At 35.9% G+C, this 20,598-nt stretch overlaps 1 protein-coding gene across 1 annotated transcript in view; it reads left to right on the plus strand.

Annotated features, from left to right (window-relative positions):
* The window catches only part of Galntl6 (polypeptide N-acetylgalactosaminyltransferase like 6), a 1,076,513-nt gene that overhangs the window by 337,159 nt on the left and 718,756 nt on the right, over positions 1-20,598 (plus strand). Inside the window, exon 2 of the mRNA XM_076553306.1 lies at positions 5,642-5,750. Coding sequence (XP_076409421.1) covers positions 5,642-5,750 — 109 coding nt within the window. The remainder of the gene's footprint in view (positions 1-5,641; positions 5,751-20,598) is intronic.

The raw sequence follows: 20,598 nt of genomic DNA on the forward strand, positions 1-20,598 counted from the left end.
CTGTGATAAATAAGCTTTCTCTAACAGAAATGGCAAAGAGTATCTTCTTTTTATTCAAAAGTTGTTTTGTTTTGTTTTGTTTTACTGTGGCAGTTCTTGGAAGAGCTTTTAGAACAAGGTAGTTTCCCGTATAACAAGGGAGTCCTCAAGCATATCAGTCCCTAGGACAGTGTATCCCACTAATGTATCATGAACGCACCCCACGTTTGAGCTTGCTGTCTCTTGTAATACATTGCCTATAGGCAATGCTTCACCCCTAGAAACTTTCTCTTGACCCATTCAAAAGTGCATTAATTTTTAATAGATTGTGGGTTCAAGCTCTAACTATTGTATATGGTTTCTAGTTAATGCATTGTTTCTCTTTTTCTTGGTATTTTTGTAGTTAATCATATGTAACAGCATAATTATGAATAGAATATTCACAAAGCACAAATATCAAAGGGTTCTTACATATAAATGGTTGACCTACTGATGGGTCTGAAAAAGATGACTCATGAAGGCACAATGCTTTTTATATTTATCTTACCTTACATGGTTGTAGATAATGGGTCGGCATTTCTAAAATCATGTGAGGACTTAGAATGTGAAAAGCAGCAGAGCAGCAAGGGGACTCTAGTGCTGGAGCTTTCTCTGTGAGGGGAAAGGTCAGATCACTAATGGGTCATTTACTGGGTGGTTATGCTTTCAGAATTGTTACTTCTATACAAATGCACTCAGATTGATTTAGGTTCTTTCACCCAACATTGTGTCAGGTAGAAAGGATGCAATAATACCCAATCATATGGGCCATCAGTGAGGAGACTATTCCATAAATTGTGGCCCTTGGTCTCCTAATGAGTTTAACTTCTGCTCTGATAATTGTGTCACTCTCCCAAGGTGGACACTCTGGTCAGCCCAAGAATCAACCTGAAAACAAGATATCAGTCCTTCTCTTCTGCCCCGTTTCCTTTATTAATAGACAGGAGTCAGGACTGATGGGCTACATTTCTAACCATGTGTGCTGCTGGTTGATGAGAAGCTGTGATGTAGATAGAAGTGCTAAGACAAAAATCCTCAGACATCATGTGTTAAGACATAGTATCAGATGTTTCATGTCAGCATGATACCTCCTCCATCATAAAACATTCTTACTATGCTAGCTGACCTTACAGGAGCACAGACCATGCTTAAGGACACATAAGAAATGAATACAGTATTCAAGATGTTTGTTTTTAGGGAAAACTACTGCCAGAGACAACCGTTGACTGTAATTATACAATAATTTCTGTATCTGTAATGTTAACCAGCAATTCCCTCACCCTGCCTTCCTCCTTGCAAGCTCTGATTTCTGGAACGAGTATGTTAACCTTTATTTATCTTTTTAAGTTAACCTTTATTATCTTTATTTTGCCTTATGCTTCAAATTTGTAGGTAACATGTATATTACTAGCCTTTGATAATTTTGTCGTGACATTAGTTTTATTTACTAATTTGCTATTAGATAAAAATATATTTTTAAATAGCTTCATCTACTTATTTCCTTTTAGTATATTTGTGCCATTGATTTTAGTTAGCAACTTATCAGGTTAGATATTCATGCAAGATCAAATAGTGCATAAAATCCTGCTCCTTTGTACAATCTTTCTCTTCAGGCCTAATTTACTGGCTCAGTTTTCCCACTTCATTAGGGTTTTTGATTTTTGTTGTTGTTGTGTCTTGCTACAAGATACCAGTATATATCACAGGCTTGCCTTGGACTTACTATGTAGCCCAGGCTAGCCTCCAACTCTGGATCTTCCTGCCTCAGCCTCATATGTACTTGTATTATAGTATGTCGTCATCCTCAGCTTTATTTATTTTTATTTTTATTTTTTGGTAGGGTTTGAGATGACACTATTCCTTGGGAGATATGAAAAATTGTCTATTTACTCCAGAGAGGGAACCAGAGACAGATCAAAGTAACAATCACAGCAAAGCCCAGCTTGATAAACTGATGAGTTTATTGTGTGACGGTGTTATATACAGGAGTGTGAATGAGAGATTACTTAGAGAGCACTGACAACTCAAAGACAAGTGTATCACTAAAAGTCTAGCCCACTTCAAATAGAAATCACAAAACCTAGAGCCTTGGAATTCGCTGAAAAACTTGTAAGCATCTCCAAAGACTTGAGAGTCCTTTTCAGCCCTCTTAATTTTTATGCAACCTCAAGAAAGGTAAGGTCTAAGGAATTCAGTATGTTTTGGGGACTTCCTGATACTCTTGAGTTGTGTATTTCCTGAGTCTTAAGGAGACTCCATTTAGAATTTGAGAGTCTGAAGGGTCTTCCCTCCAAGATGGAGCATGTCATTTAGTAGGAAAATGCTACACAGCATGGTGGGCTTATACATGTCAATGCCTCCCATACATGTCAATGCCTCGTGTCTTCCTTGAGACGGGCTTATCTTATGTTATATGTTGAGACAGGGTCTGTCACTAAACTTGAAGCCCACTGTTTAGGAACCGCATCAGGCCAATGGTCTGGAGTAATCAAACTTCTTACTCTGACTCTAGGATTACAGTCACATGTCCCCATTCCTGCCCTTTTAAGTGAGTGTTTTGGATAAAAACTTAGGTCCTTAGGCTTTTGTGACTCTCACTTTACCCACTGAGCTGTCTCCCTAGCCTGTTCTCTCTCTCTCTCTCTCTCTCTCTCTCTCTCTCTCTCTCTCTCTCTCTCTCTCTCTCTCTCTCTCTCTCTCTCTTTTATAATTTGAAACTTGTTGGAGGCTACTGTTCCACTGGATATAGACTGGGCTCATTTGAAATTTGTGATATTTCTCCCTCAGCTTCCCTAGTGCTGGGAATTCAGGCATGAACCAACATGCCCAGGCCCAGTTGTTTTTATATACACATTAATAATTAATCTCAATCTCTTTTAAAAAGCCTAAGTCTTTCCCATGATTTTAGAAAAGAAAGAGATAATTTTATCTCTTTGGTTTAGGTTTTATTTTCACAAAGAAGTCCTCTTTGGGAGCAGCTTCCATCCTACATGTCTGATTATAAGTGGAGAGTCTGTCTTCCTTTACTGCTGTATCCTTTTATCTCTGTTGGCATTTGTTTTCTTCCTAGTTTTTAAACGCATTGACACTCATTTCCCAAACTCTCCTATAATTATTCTTTTCTTGCATATTATTACTTTTCCAGCGTCCTTTCCAAGGGTCTAAATTTTTTTTCTGTCATTCATGTTCTAAGGAAGTGCTTTCTGTAAAGCGTTAATGAAATTAAATTTTTACTTTATTAAGCATGTATTGTTTTTGTGTACTCTCAAGGTTGCAATATCTTTGGACTTTCAAATTACCTGTTACCATTTCTCTCAGGAGTCTGGCAACTCTTGGCTCTATATCCATACTAACAAACCAAATAAAGTGAATAGTAACATTAAGCACTGTGTATAAAGAGTTTACTGGTGAGGGGATCTCTCATAAGAACTGGGTGTATGACAGGATCCAGTGCCACATCTCTTCCTTGTGATTCTAGCTTCAAGCAGGGATTTCTCTTTCTTTGGTTCTATCCTTGAGCTGACAGCATTCTGGAAGTACAGTGGAAAAGAGCAGGTAGGTTAGTAATGGTTTTTAGACAGACTGACACAAAACCTAATTTTTCAGTACATGAAGACATCCAGCCAAGAACAGATTTTGTCATCTGTGGGTAGGTGAGAAGAGTGGGTGGACCTCAGAAATCTCCTTGCTGCAGGTGGAGATAGAAACCCGATTCAGCTTCCCTGTATAAAAGATTCCAATCTTTTAACCACATCTAACCTTACTCTCAGGAATAACTGATGCTTCTTGTTCTTAGGTGTTATTGAAATTTTGTCCTCAAATCCTTAGGCTGTTTTACAAGATTTTTTTTCTCTTTCTATTTATGATAAGTTCATAACAATCCAACTATTGGTTTTCCAGATGTATTGATCTCCTTCATGTCCTTTCTTTTGTGGAGAAAATAAAGATCAACTCTCTGTGTTCAATAAATCTGAATTAAGAATTACAATGAGTTCTCTACCTTAAATATACCAAAAACGAGGGGAATGCAGCATGCTAAGTAACTAGAGAGAGTTTGTATTTCACAAAATTATTTCCAAGTGTTGTGTCAAATCTGTTCATCTGCAAGCTGTTTTTTAAAATAATTATTATCTATAAAAATATAGATTTTTATATTGTTCCCTATAAATAAATACAAGGCTGATATAACCCAAAAGATGTATACTTTGAATTCAGTTCCTTATGATGTCTAGCTGGATTTTGCTAGTGTAATTTTAAGTGGTGGTTATCAATCCTCATATAGTTCCTCCCTCTTCTACTTTACTATTCTTTTTTCCCTATATTCATTCTTTTCATCTTCATTCCTCTTACTATTTGAAGAGTACTCACCATTCTTTTTCTTCTGTGTCTTTTCCTGTTTGCTACCACAACGACCTATACTATTACAAGAAAAATCTGAACCATGTAAACTTGTCATCTAAATAGGAAAATCTTTTCTCTGACTTAAACCCTCTTGTTCTTTTTTAAGCGTTATATTTTATTTCTATCCCTTCAAAACACTGTATTATTCTCTAAGCTATAAAGATACAGTAATGGTAAAGAAATATGTACAATGGAAATGACATCTAAAACTAAGAGATAAGATATTCTGTTTGCCTTGGAAATGCTCTCAGGGAAATATATGAAATTAAATTTATTCATCTTTCAACAAATTGACTTTTTCTACTTTGCATAATTTGTTTCTTTATTTAATGTATAACCTATTTATGTGAACACTATGATTATAAAGATAAATTTCTTTCAAAGTAATTTTTGTTTCTTATTCTAAACCATGAACATAATTTATGAAATAATGTGATTCTACCAATGTAAGCAAGGGATATTCCCAAGGTGACATCAAAACACATTGTGTTTGGGGGACATATAAGATATGTGTCCTGACTACAGTTGAAGTCTGGGTGCTCATTTGAACCTTTAGAATAAATACAAACTGTACTTTACTAGAATCAGATAGAATACAGTACTTTGGTGTCAATTAAGGACACAAGGACAGTCTTCAAAGAATGGGTTCAATGTTTGGTGTGGGCATAGTGCTTTCAATAAAGTTGTTTTAATTCTCTTGGATTCAGTCTAATTTCCAGAAAAATGGAGATTTGTCACCTAAGATTGCTATTAGGACTTAAAACCTCTGTATGTCAAGCATTTATTATAATACCAATCTCATAGTGAGCATTCAGTGAACAGTTACTAATATTATTAAAACACCATTCAAATACTTTTGACCAACATAAATAAAACTTTATCAGTCACAAACAAAATTAACTCATCAGGTCAATATCTACACATTAAGCAAATGGAAACAACTAGGAAGGATAAGCTGTACTCAACGAAGTCTCTAGATCAAATAAAATGTTTAATGATATGGGGCTGTGGGAGGGGCATTTCGCATTTTAAATGTTATAAAAGGGGGTTCAGAATGTGAATATTTTCAGTCAGTCGCAATGGTTTTCATCTCAAAATATTCAGAAGAGCCATTTAAATAACAAATATTCTTGCACTGCCTGTTATGTGCCGTGCTGTGTTTACCAACCATGCAGAAGAAAATACCTCCTTTTTCATGCTTGAATGCTTTCCTTTCCCACAGACGTTTCCACTGGGCCTGGGAGATGGGCAATTCTATTCGTGGACAGATGGTCTGAGAAGAAAAGACTGGCATGATTACGAAAGCATTCAGAAGGACGCTTTGCGCTCAGGTACGGACTTCAGAGTAAGACAAAGTGCTGCTTTTACTTCTAGGTTTCATTTGTTGCCCTAAGGCTCTCATGTCAGTTTTTCTTCTGCATGCAGTAAGGTTGTCTGTCTTATGGGAACACTGGGGATCAACAATGGGCAGAAATGAAATGTAGCCAGAAGATTTCCTGTATCCCAGTCTGACCCTGCAGTCCCGTGGCCTCTTACAAAATAATCACCAGAAGTTTATATTAATTATAATTGCTTGGCCATTAGCTCAGGCTTACCACTGACTAGCTCTTACACTTAAACTCAGCCCATTTTGGTTAATCTATATGTTGCCGCATGATCTGTGGCTTTACCTATTTGCTATTACATGCTGCTCCCTGGATGGCAGGCTGGTATCTCCTGACTCAGTCTTCCTCTTCCCAAAATTCTCCTTGTCTGCTTATCCCACCTATACTTCCTGCCTAGCTACTGGCCAATCAGCAGTTTATTAAACCAGTGTACAAAACATTATCCCACAGCAACAAAATGTCTTGGAATTGCATAGACAAGACAAATAATGAATGGCCTCCTATTGGCTGCAGAAGAGGTCATTGAAAATTGTCACATCTATATTATCTTGTATTTCCAAGCCCTGAAAATAACTCTATGGGTTATTTATCTGATATCTATTTATCAGTGAGACATGACCTGGTAAACAGGAGCCAGATTCACACACTGGGGTAAATTATATCTAAATGGCAATGCAAAGCAACTCGGTCATGCCACAAGTTTTAGGCATTTTAACTGGCTGTAACAATTGCATAAACTATAGCATCTGGAAATCTGAAGTTGGTGATACTTGAACTAACAGTTCAATAGAACCGACTAGGTTTGAATTTGTGTAGCATTCTAGCCAGGTGATACAGCTAACAGAAAGAAATTACAGGAAAAGTCCTTGTAAAAAAGATTGAAAAAAATGCAGTTTTGCAATTAAAAATTCAGCAAAACGCATCAGTAGAAATCCATGGAAGGGGATGGCACATACCAGGCAGTCCTCATTCTCTCACTCAGCCAAAGTGACTTTGGTCTTTCACAGTGAGGGAGTCACAGAAATAGGGTAACTGCTGTTTGGAAAGATATTTGAACAGCAGTGAGGTACTGCATCTGGGTCAAGTCAGAAGCATAGCTATGACTACCCAGTATGAGGTCATCCTGGTCAGCCTTCTACAAATCCATCCCTTCAGGATAATTGCAGCGAGAGTGTTACATTGTCCTGACATTGTAGAGGGCTGTTCTATGTCAGGTAGAGCTGATCTAATTATAGCTCCTTTCACTCTTTTCTCACTTTCTTTTCTTTTTTTTATCAAGCATAACCCACCTCTCTATTCCACAAAAGTAACTTGTTCCAAAGATAATTTCTGTTTTAAGAGAATCGATCTCTTCGAGATATCCTCTTCCCCCTCCTCCATTGACCATGAGCCAAGGAAAAAAATCACAAAACTGTTCTCCTCACCACCTGCTTCACCTGTTAATCCTCTCATCCCTTATTTCTGTCAGCTTCAGTCCACCTGTATTAATCTGACCATCTGTTCCTCATGCTTCAGGACACAAAAGGTTTTTTGGAGACATTACTGAACCTTGTCAACTGAATCTGTAACAAAATAATAATAATAAAGTCATCAAAAATGTTGAATGAAGGTTTAGTACTAATCATATTGCTGAATCTCAGAATAATTTTGGTAGATATTAGCCAAAGTTTATGGAACATTGAGTCTTTAAGTCTCCTTAACATAATGAATATCAATTAGCTAACACCATGAAGAGCTAGATAAGATCCAGTTCTTCTCAATCTTCCTGTAGCACTTCCTAACACCAAAAGTAATGTAATATTTTAATGTGGAGTAATGACAGATCTAGCAGACAAAGACACAGCTGGGTTAAAATTCTAGCTTTTCCTTTTGTGAACTATATACATAGCAAATCAATTGTTCCTTTGCTATTCTACTTGCAGAAATTCAATAATGATTAACTAATTAATAAATAAATACTATGTAAAGTAAACAGTTATTTAGGTGTGAGCTAATAATAACTAATTATATTTAAAATTTATTTTTTATTTGTGTGTGTGTGTGTGTGTGTGTGTGTGTGTGTGTGTGTGCATGTGCATATGAGTGCAGTACCCAAGCATGTCAGAAGAGGGCATCAGAGAACCTGGGGCTGTAGCACAGATATTTGTGAGTTACTGGACATTGGTGGTGGTCACTAAATTAAGGTTTTCTGGAAGAGCAACTTGCACTCTTAATTGCTGGGTCAACATTCCAGACTCCAAACCTGTAAATATTAAATCATGTTAATTAATTTTACATGAATGGTTATACCTCCAGTTTGTGCAAACAAATTTTAGATACAAAATTTAGCACTTTCCCATTATTTCTGCTTCATACAACCTATTTTGTGGTTTATCTCTATATGGATCAATGGGCATTCAAACAACCTGACAATGTAGCCCTTTTTCAATACAAATTAGCCGTGATATTTTTAAAAAGTGACTAATGTTGAGGCTGTTTAATGGATCTCTGGGGGATATATAAATATATCCTAAATGAAAACATTTTCAATCATTCAGACACACATGACTAGATTCTCAAAATTAAATAAACATCTGTATGTGCCATATCCAGGCCACATGTGCCATTGTGTCTCCTCTAAGACTGAAATTTCACGCTTACCCTCTTACTTTTCTTCATAGTTATTACCACCTGTGTATTTACCCTTAAGCACATTCTGCCGTGTTTGCTTGTGTTTGAATTTATTTAAAGTCAAATCATACACAATGACTTTTGCTCCCCACTTACTATTATTATTAAGTTAATCTATGTCAATGTGTAATACCAGTTTATTCATTACCGTTAATTTTCTAGAATATTCTCTTTGTGGTCATTTGGATGTTTTCAAAGTTTTAGTTATCATGTGTACTCCTTCTATAAACACTTTTGTATGGTCTTGTGCTAAAGACAATATTTTCTGAAGAATATATGAAATAGTATATTTGTATGTTTGAAGAAGCCATATCGTTGGCCATAGAAAATTGTTCTCCAAAATTCATAGGCAGTTTCTCTTCAGTGAATAATGGATTGACTTCCCATTGCTGCATGTCCTAGTAAGCACTTCATCCTGTGGTAGTAGTTCCCCAATTAATTGTAATGGAATTTATACATAATCACTACAATTTGCATATTATCCATTTTAATGAGATTAGTCTCTTGTGATTATAAGCTCTTTTTCTTCTATTCAGGGAAAATTCTTAGTAATTTCTAAGTTGATTTTTATTTTTCCATTCCATTCCTTATTAATCTATACAGTACCAATGTTCCTTATGAATCTATACAGAGCCATCATTTTGTTTTGGATAATGTACTTTGGTGGCTAATGTAGTGAAATGTATTATCTCATATTTCACAAACTTTTCAAAACATCTTTGCATGTGTAGGTTATGAAATAGTTCTTTATTATAACTTGGTTAAATTCTCTCAATCTCTCCCTTCCTCCCTCCCCTTTTCCACCTTTCTCCCTTCCATCTTTCCTTCCCCTTTTCCTGCTTTCTCTTTTCTGTTCTCTTTTTTATTCTCACTGTGAGGTCCTGACCTGAAACCTCTGCATCTCTTCTAGTGCTTTGCTTGGAGATTTAAACTCCACACCTGTACACTGACAATTTCCTAAGGATAAGTCATGCCAATGTTGATGATCTGTACCACTTTTTAAAAGCTTGAGAATTTTATCCTGTACATTTAAGACCTAAATCCACATGTTCATTTTCATATAGAAGAACATAAGAATCTAGCAATTATTTATATTTTAGCTGACTGGCAATTATTTATGTTTTTGCTGAATGTGTGTTCAAGTTTCGATAGTGTTTAGTGGAAGTTTGTTTCGTCCATTTATCTGAGTGTTGACTAGTACAAATTAAATTTCTGTATTTTTGTGCTGTCTTTTGGAGTTCTTAATCCCATTCAATAAATAAAAATCTCTGTCATATTAATTTAGTAGTTCATATATATAGAATCTTTATAGTAATTACTAACTTGTTATTAAGCAATTGAGTGTTTTTCTTGCTTATCTTTTACAATCATGTGTCACTATTCTTTCATTGTATTATTTCTGATGGACATGAAGAGAAAGTATGTACAGTTTAAAAATTGGATTATAAAATGGGCTAATAAGTTAGAACATAATTAATAGTTGCCAAATTGTCCACCTTAGGTTAAATCATGCATATTAGCTGAGATTCAGGGAACCTTGTAAGTTGATTCTCAAGTTTTTAAGTATAAACCTTACAAAACTGACATTATATAGATTTTTACATATTTTGAAAACTTTATGAACATTATATCTGGCATATAGACATGTGTAGATGTAACCAATCATCTTATTAAATAAGAAACACCGAACCAATGTAAAGAAGAAAGCCAAGAGGTCAGAGCTCAGAGCTAAAACCTTACCCTTCCTCCTGCGGTGGTCCTCCCTCTCTGAAAGAGACCTACTTCCTGTGTGTTTGTCTTTATATAGTCTTTCTGTTCTGCCTTCTCGTTGGTTGTAAACCCAAACACATGACTGCCTTGTCACTGCCTGTCTGTAGAGACTTCCAGGTCTTCTATGGTATTGAGATTAAAGGTGTGCGCCACCAACGCCACGCTTTTGCTATGGCTCTAATAGCTCTGACCCCTGGGGCAACTTTATTTATTAACATACAATTAAAATCACATTTCAGTACGAATAAAATACCACCATAGACATGTTAATGATTTAATATAAATTGAAATTCAGGAAATTCTGAATATTAAAATTGTCTACCCATATCATTTAGCTTTCATTGTGGGCATTCATAATATTTGGGAGTTATGACAATGCTGTTTTAATGTTTTCTATCTTTTCTTAGTTTAGTTATTTCTGTCTTTTCCCAAAACATGCTTGGAAAACCAGTGTAATGTTGAACAGCTGGTAATAATCACTGTCTTTGACTTGGTACAATGTCTACAATAGCAAATTAAGTGCTCTTTTAAATATTTTATGTATTTCTGCCATTTTCATCAATCTAATTTCTTCATTTTATGTGCACGTTGTCATAATTACTACCATGATGTAATAATCTTTAGCAAACACACTTCTCACACTTGTGGTTAGCTAAGACTATCGGTTTTATTTTTACTTATGTGAATTGGGGTGTGTGTGTGTGTGTGTGTGTGTGTGTGTGTGTGTGTGTGTGTGCATGCTCACAGGTGCTTAAGTTTGGGGGGGCACATGTGCCATGGTGTGTAACACGAATCTTAAATGGTCTTATTAAGAAAAAACTCAGTGCCAGCTATTTGGGTGAATTCTGAAAGATCAGAGGAGCAGAACAAGCCACAGCTAACCTCAATGGTGTGCATGTGAAGAAGAGAGGATAACTTTCAGGAGGCAGTTACCTCCTTCCACAGTGAGTTTTCAGGGTTGAATGGGGGTCATCAAGTTTGCGAGGCAGTGACTGTTATGAGGTGAACTGCCACAATAATCTGTGAATTTAATTTTATAAAGCTAAAGACCTGTTGACTTCCTGAAGGTGTTAGTTTGTTTTTATTGAAAGAGTAATTGGTCTTTCTCCTTTAATGTGCTATGTGGATAATTTTTCAAATAAAATCCAGAGGAATATCCTGAGATAATCAGATAATTCCATTTCTCCATTTAAACTGTTGAGAGGGCTGGCTATCAGATTTAAAACTGAATCCAAGTCCGTGCCCTGAGCTGTAAGGCCCAACATGATCTATAATTGGCCCATCTATGACCTCAAATGTTGAGTGGTATGTAGTCTGTTACCCTCACTTTCTCCTCCAATATGCTGGAAATTTCCCAAGGGTTTTCACTGCCTTCTCTTCCCCCTGAATCCCTTTTATCCATATTACATAAACTGACTCATAAAGATAGCTGGTTCATTTCTTTTCACCATAGAAGTCTTTGCATCACCATGATATCATATGTAGAAACAATCATTCATGCTCCATAACTTTCTAAATTAAATTTTCTTGCAGAATTTATACTTTAATCAATCAATCAATCAATCTCTCTCTCTCTCCATATATATATATATATATATATATATATATATATATATATATATATTATATGTTTATATGTGTGGTTAGTTAATTCAAGCTTATGATTCTATGAAATATAACCATTTGCCCCAAAGCTCTAAATTACAATTACAATATACCCTTGAAATATTTGAATTGTCTTCTGCCTGGCAGTAAAATGATATTGGACAGGTCTGATACAATCTACTTGTTACTTTTCTCTTCTGGAGAGCACATCTCATGCCCCCTTAAGCAACCTTTAGCTTATGATCTAAGCTACTAAAGGGTCACATTTATTCCTGCTAATTCACACAATAAAATACTGAAAGGATATGTATTCAAAGAAAATTTAAGAGTTAGAAATTTACTATGCTTTAAATCATTAGTGTTATACTTTCCTAATTTCTCTAAACAACATCTCACTTCAGTGCTCATGAGAGACCAGTTTTTCTCCTAAATATCATTACTCTACAGAATTGAACAAGATTACTAACACAAAAGAATGGGAAGCTCAAGTCCATCCACTTTGGAGAGACTGTAACTACATTGTATTCTGAAAGTTAAAACCGAGAGAGAGAGAGAGAGAGAGAGAGAGAGAGAGAGAGAGAGAGATGAAAAGAAGCAGAAAAAGAGGAGAGAGAGAAGAAAGAGAAAAAAGAGAAACAAGGGGAAGGAAAATATATAATTTTGGTATAATTAGCATGACTTTTGGTCCATCTTTTATCCATGCATCATGCAGCTTAAAACATCATCTGGCATTCTTTTCTTGCATAAAGCAATATTTGTTGGCAATAGTTTACTGAGATTTACCACTGGATGGTGTATTCTCAAGAAAGGTCATAATGATAGTTGTTGAGAGATGGTCAGTTTTAGGTAAGTGCCAAAATTATAGTCATTATTAGTCATTGAATTAAAATTTAATATTAATGAAATACTGACTTTAATAGGCATTGTAGAATCCGGAAAGTATAAAATGAAATGAAAAGGTTCTATTGAGGTGTCTCATCTATATAACTAAAAATAGAATTAAACTTAGCTGAAACTAAATTAAGTAAAATCTTCTAGGGAAAATTTCCTTCAGTCTTACAATCTGAAAATAGAAATGTTGAAAAATCTCAAGAGATTTATTAATCTGAAATCCATTTGTATTAAAATATAGACAAAGTTATATTTTAAAAATAATTCAATTGGGGTTGGAGATTTAGCTCAATGTTAGAATACTTGCCTAGTAATCACAAAGCCCTTGGTTTGGTTCCTATAACTGAAAAATCAATTCAGTTTAACTATTGTAAAATTTTAATATCTCTCAGTTTAAAATATCTACTTTCCACAGGCAAGAATTATGAAATTTATTAGTCTTGTTTTTCTCATTATTAAAATGTGGTTTGATGATCATATCATAGTTATTTTAAATGTTAATTAAATTGTCCAATTAAAGGGCTTGTGCCTCTCCTTAAATGGTATTTATATATTCATATAACCTAATTTTTACTCCTGTATGACTATAACTTGAATTGCCTGTCATAATTTTTTATTATGCATTTACATATAGCCAGTATAGATAAACTCTTGCAAACATTTTCACTGTAGGTAGTGTACTAATTTGTACTTAAGATAGACTTCTCTCTTACTCTAACATTTATATTATAGAGTATTTCATAAAGTTCTGCCTCATGTCAATCTTCCCTTACTATTGTATTTATGACTTATCAAACATCTCTTTCATATGGTACATTCATGATTATTATAAAATTGTTTCTGTCTATAAAGGCACATATTTTGCAAAGATCATATAGTTAGATCATAATCCTTGATTATGAAAGAAGAAAACATGCTTTTCTGTGGAGAGATAGATTCTAATAAAAATGTTTAATGACAAACTGATGAACAGCTAGTAGAACAAAGGATTTGAATCAACACAGATCTAAGAAACCTAAGTGTAATTGGATATTTGGCCTGAAATTGATTTTGCAAAATTTTTCTGCCCTAATTATTTTTTCTTCCTTTGAATTGTTGCCTGAATTGCTAACTGAAAATGAAACTTACGACTCTATTTCCTACCAATAACCCCAATGAAAACTCATATATCCATTGTATCTAAAATGTTTATGTTAGCACCAGTGACAGAGGAAGTTTGATGAAGTTTGGTACTGTTGTTTTGCTCTGCCTTTTAAAGACTAGAGAGAAGCCATCCTTAGACACAGTTACATATTTATGTAGCATGTAAAAACTTTAGGAAGAAGAGTACGATAAGTGAAAGTTGAGTATGATTCTTTGATGACCTGTTGATGATATCAACATCACGACATTAAAAAAACATTGCAATTGCCTCATGATTCTATAACAACCCAGGGACTTCCATAATTGAAGAGACCCATTCATTTGAACCCAGATTGTCATTAATGAAATGTATTACATTTTAGTCACAATTTCGTAGAAATTCAAGTGATTACTTAGCCCTTCTATTAAAATTCATATCCAGAAGCTGGCACAATTTTGTTAGTAATGAGTTACGAGCCTTGTTGGACCCATTTATTAGTGAATGCAGAAGAGGAAATATGCTTTTATCCATTAGAAAAGCCCCAACGCCAGATATGGACGCTAACATCTGAACCATACATTACAATTTGACTTCATTTCTTTAGCATGAATATCTAAAGGGTCTTATTAATAAAAACAAACCAGAGCTAGTTATTGGAGTGAATGCTGAAAGATCAGAGAGACAGAACAAGCCACACCCACCTCACCTTGCCAATTCCTCAGCTGATCCTGTTTCCTCAGACTGGAAGCCTCTGTGTCCTCATCCAAATGGATCTCTTCTGAACTGCTGCTCAAAAGAAAGCCTAAAAGCTTAACCAGCTCTAGTTTCTGGTCCTCATGCCTTATATACCTTTCTGCCTCCTGCCATCACTTCCTGGCATTAAAGACATGTGTCACCATGTCTGACTGTTTTCAGTCTTTGAACTCACAGAGATCCAAATGGATCTCTGCTTCCAGAATGCTAGGATTAAAGGTGTGTGTGCCACCAATTTTTGGCCTCTATGTCTGTCTAGTGGGTGTTCTGTTCTCTGACCCCAGATAAGTTTATTAGGGTGTACAAGATTTTGGGGAATACAATATCACCACACGTATCCTTTGCTTGAATAGCACCAGATCTTAAGCAACATTTATGCCAGATAAAAGCAACTGTTACTCTGACGTTTTGTAACCACAAACGTGACGTGAATGCTCCTTAGGAATGCTAGAAGCTCACAACATGGATATTACTACTTGAATGAAAGATTTCTCCGCCTATAATTTGTGTAATAAATTTGCATTATTTATAAGTCATACTTCATAAAATATTGGGGAAAACAAGACTGAATAGCTAACTTAATTTAGTGAGGTGTTTGATGTGCTGGTATGAAATGACTAGGAGAGCACAGTGGAATTAGCATCATCAAGTATTTAATAATGATGTGAATCTCTATGGTGACCAACTGAGCCTTAGGGATCCAACTTTATTATTGGAAGAAAATGACTATATTAATTTATCAGGCAATGGCCCACATAACAATCCAATAGAATTTACTAGTACATGTTAGTTTGGCTGTAGATATTATGATCCTGACTCATTTGGGAAAACAATACTTTTTGTTATTAAATAATTACATTCATTAAAAAAAAACACTTGAAATTATGGCAAAAGGTTTATGACTAGAAAATTAGTAGAGTCATATTTATTTTGTAGTCCTCATATTTATAATGACAAATAATTTTTTGGTGTAACAAAATATTTATCATTTCACATATGCATTACATTATTTTTATCTAAAACAAAAGCATTAATTTTACTATCCAAACTTGGGATAATATCATTACACTTTAGAATGAATATCTAGCAATTTTTTTACTATGTATTCTTTGTTGTCTATACTAAATTTTAATTTCTTCCTATCTATAATGTATAGTGTTTTAACATATAGAGATTTCTCTTTGTTTGTTTTTTATTTTTTTGTTTTTCTAGACAGCATTTCTCTGTGTAGCTTTGCACCTTTCCTGAAACTCACGCTGTAGACCAGGCTGGCCTCAAACTCACAGAGATCTGCCTGGCTCTGCCTCCCAAGAGCTGGGATTAAAGGCATGCGCCACTGCCGCCCAGGGGATAGTGATTTCTTATACCTGAATTTGTATCACATGGACACAAATCCAAAGAAGATAAAATGATTAACAGTACTTTTGCATAAAGAAACAAATTCAGGACTATTACTGGAGATTTTATACATATATGTAAATATATTTTGTTACTTATATATTATATGTATATATAACATATATTCTATATGAATTCAATACAGAGCCTGTATTATACACATAGTCTAGTTAATGGCAGCAGCATAATCCTATAGTGCTCATTCTTATCATCTCTTAGTTGTCTTTCTTCACCTCCACTCTTCCCACTTACAATGCGTGTGAGCTGAATTAAACTGTGTATCAACCATTGCAGGTAACATAAAAGCATTCTCTTTCCTTTTTTTATAGAATTAAAAAACTGCATACAATATATTTTGACCACATATCCTCTCTACCTCCCTACCCATGTATTATGTTCTCTCTAGATATTTAAAATTGTACAAACATTCAAAAACAAGAAATACACACAAAGAAATCCCCCTCCCCCAAAAAAACACAAACACGGAAACCACAAACCAAAAGACCACTAAGACAAAAATGCTCCAACAAATCAGGATGAGACAAAAAGTCTGTGAATAATACCCTTGACTTCAGTTTGTATCGGCCACCTACTTCAGGGCAACAGGTCTACTCTGAAATGTGTTTAATATACCCCGTAAGACACCATTGGATAAAATTAATTTTCCCTTTGCCAGCAGGTATTAACTGTAGACAGTTGCTTGCTTAGTAGTGAGAGTCCATGTCCATTTCCTCTTCTCAGTGCTGGAACCCAGGCTAGCTTGAACTTGTGCATGCTGCCACAGTCTCTATGTGTTTCATATGTGTCTGGAATCTCTGAACCTTCAGACAGGAATGTGATGAAGATAACCCATCCAGGAATTCCAAAGTAACATGAGGAATCATCGACAGTAAGGACAACAAAACTTCTCTGATTTCTGCATCTGCTACATTTAATAACTTCCATTCTTCTCTTTCAAAAACCTTGCCATACTTCTTAGGCACTGTGGGGGTTTTGTGAAACCTCACCAAACACTGTGTCAGTCTTCTTTACAATGACCACAGCACTAACAATGAATGTGTGATAGCTACCCAACCTCACTGGAAGCTGCTACAGGTTCTGAGTTTCTACCTCTGTTCCACTAATGCATTGTATCAGAAAGTACTACACGTAGGTCTCATAGGACGCTGGAGGGATGGGGAGAATACCTCCCTCTTCCACTTCTTGTTGTCATCCATTCTTTAAGCCTGCCATTCCCTCTTACAGAAAACCTTGAAAAATAGTGCATTTAGTCAGTTTTCACAAAATTATTCAGCTATTTATTTGTCAATCAAATGAAGTCAGTATCAATTAAAGGCCATCTTCATGCTCTTCATCTTGTCTACTAACATGCAATCAGCTTCTACTTCAAGCTCCTTCTCTTCCCGACACTATGATTTTCCATCACAACAGACTAAAAAGTTTCCAAAGCAATCAAACCAAACAACCCCTCTTACATGGTTACACTCAAGGCCTTTGGTCACAGTAACACAAAGTCAATCAATAGAAAAGTTAATCCTGTAGGGTTTAAAATGAAAGTATGTAATATGGTTGAGTTTCTAATACTAAATGCAGAAATAGGACAGAATGCTTTACTGGAGCATTCACATAAGCTAGAAACAACAGAAAGACACCATTTCCAAAGATAAATACATGTTAACCAATGGATCTTTGTACTACAATGTGGTAGAGGTTTCTATAATGAGAAATCAACACTCTGCTAAAAAAAAAAAAAGGCCTCCACTGATTACACAAGATCTTAGCTATACAAATAACACACTCTTGATGAGGCATCTTTGTGCAGAAAAAAAAATGACAAAAATAAGTGACAAAATTAGCAGAATTTAAAAAAGAAAGAATGTGAATTCATCTTTTCTTTTTTTCTCTTTTCTCTCTCAGCTTTTAGAAGGTTACATACACAGTTCCACTTTGTGCATGCATATAGAATCCAGAAATGGTTGCTTTTAATCATACATTCAGTAACCATTTCTTTATTATTATAATTATTCTTGTATTTTTTCTTTTATTGAAAATAGATTATTTTCCCATACAATATATCCTGATTAAAGTTCCCCTCTCTCTAATTCTCTTAGTTTCTGCCCACTTCCTCTGCCTTCAGATTCACTCATTTTCTGTCTCTCACTGGAAATGAACACTTCAAAGAAATAACAAGCAAACATGACAAAATAGAATATAATAAGTGTCTTAGTTAAGGTTTCTATTCCTATGAAGAGACAACATGACCACAGCAACTCTTATAAAATAAAAACATTTAATTGTGGTGGCTTACATTTTCAGAGGCTTAGTCCATTTATCATCATTGTGCAATATAGTAGTAGGTACAGGCAGACATAATGCTGGAGAGGTAACTGAGAGGCCTACATCTTTACTCACAGGCAACAGGAAGTGGTCTGACTCAGTGGCTATGGTTTGAGCATACATGAGACCTCAAAGCCTGCCTCCACAAAGACATGTTTCCTTCCATAAGAGCACACCTATTCCAAAAAGACCACATTTCCTAGTAGTACCACTCAATTTGGGGGCAATTTTCTTACAAACTACCACAATAAGATAAAATGAAAACAAACAAACAAACAAACAAAAAAAAACCTCAAACAAGGCTGGGCATGGCAAACCAACAGAAGGAAAAATTCCCAAGAGCAGGCAAAAAGAATTAGATACTCACTGGCTCACATGCTCAAGAGTCCCATAAAAAATATTAAGATGAAAGCTGTAATATATATTCATAGTATCTCAGATTTCAGATGTTTTGTGTCAAGAGACTTTTAGATTTAACATTTTCTTCTCTCATATCTTCAGTGCCTGAGTTTCTTCATCTCTTGTACTCTGTTAGTGAAGTTTGCCTCTGTAGTTCCTGTTTAAATTCCTAAGCATTTTGTTCCCAGAATTCCCTCAGTTTGGATGTCCCTTATTGATTCTGATTGCATTTGTAGGTCTTGAACACTTTTATTCTTGTCCTTCAACTGCTTGTTTTGGTTTTCCTGGATTTCTTTCAGGGATTTATTAATTTCCTCTTTAAGGACCTCTATCAACTTCAGATGGTTTTGAAGTCTTTTTCTTGTGCTTCAACCATGTTGGAATATTCAAGTCCTTCTGTGGTAGGATAGGTAAACTCCAGTGGAGAAATATGGTCCTGGCTGTTACTTTTAAGCTGGCATCTAGCCATCTGGTATTGGGATCATTTTAAGTCTAGATGCCGATTTCCAGATATGTCTTTGTTGGTTCGGTGTTTTGTTCCTTGGTTTCTATTTCTTTTCTGAGGTTTCAGAGAGTGCCATGCCTGTGACTTCCCTGATATGAAAGTTCCTTTGGACCTGATAGTTGTGGCCACTGGGAGTTTCAGGTAAAACGTCTTTCTGGGTATTGGAAGCTGATACTTAGAGATGGAGATAGGCTGGGGATCTGAAGGGGTTCGCAGGAGGGAAGGGAGCAGAACATTCAACCAGGATCTGCTTATTTCATCTCCTTGGAATTGGGGGGGGACAGTGAAGAGAGGTCACCCCAGAAGGTCTGCTATCATGCTGGGGATGAGACTAGGGTGGATAGAGAGGGACAGAAGAAGAGGGGAAGATCTACCGACAGCCTACTTGTGTTCTCAGCAGGTGTAGTCTGTGGTTTAACTGGGGGCGCCTGCTGGAGTTGGGGGCTGGGATAAAGCAACCAGTTGGTGGGGAGGTCTGTGAGATTAACAAGAGAATTGGGCAGAGGGGGACGACATGCAGCAGCAGGTGTTCTGATGCAGAGGTCAGATGAGACTGAGATGGGTTTTGAATGAAAGGGGAATGGTGAAGGTCTTCACTCACCTTACCCGTTGCCCTGGTCTGTTCAGCTGGTGTGTTCACTGGAAATGTCTGATGGTGTTGGAGGCTGGGATACTGGGATGAGTTCTGGGAAAGAAGGTTGGGAGCCAGATCTTTATAATCCACTGGGGATGTGGTCAGAGAGGAAAGGGAGACTACAGCTGGTTTGCTGCTACAGAGTTAAGAAAAGACTGGAGTGTTGGATTTGGAGTAGGAGAAGGGAAAGCGTGGTTCTGCCATAGGCCTGTTTGATGCTCTGGCATGAACAGCCTTTGGATTAGTAGTTGGTGATGATGGGTTTTGGGGCTGAGATAAAGAAACCCATTAGGGTAGGGAGGCTAGAAGAGGAATATCTCCACAGGAAATAGGAACAGGTATCAGGAAAGACTGCCATAGGTATTCTGCTGCAAAGCTAGGGATGAGACTGGGGGATTAGATTTGGATGAACAGAGAGAGAAGAGTCAGTAGCCGTTTTTTAAAGTATGCAATAACATTTGAGGAAAACACTATGCCTTCTTAAAGAGAATAAAACTAACAAAGAAACCACAGTAGAAAGACTCCTGCCATAAGGGGTTTAAAACCAATTTGTCCTATAGATTCATCCTTAAAAGAACTTATGTATTTCAAAAAGCACGGACTGTCATTTTCGACAGGAAATGAGGTAAATAGCACCAAATCCAGAGAAATTTTCTTTAATTTATCTACCTGCATTCATGATCATTAATTAGGATATTTCTTAATACCC

The sequence above is a fragment of the Peromyscus maniculatus genome, chromosome 17, assembly GCF_049852395.1.
Source record: "Peromyscus maniculatus bairdii isolate BWxNUB_F1_BW_parent chromosome 17, HU_Pman_BW_mat_3.1, whole genome shotgun sequence".
Lineage (NCBI taxonomy): Eukaryota > Metazoa > Chordata > Mammalia > Rodentia > Cricetidae > Peromyscus > Peromyscus maniculatus.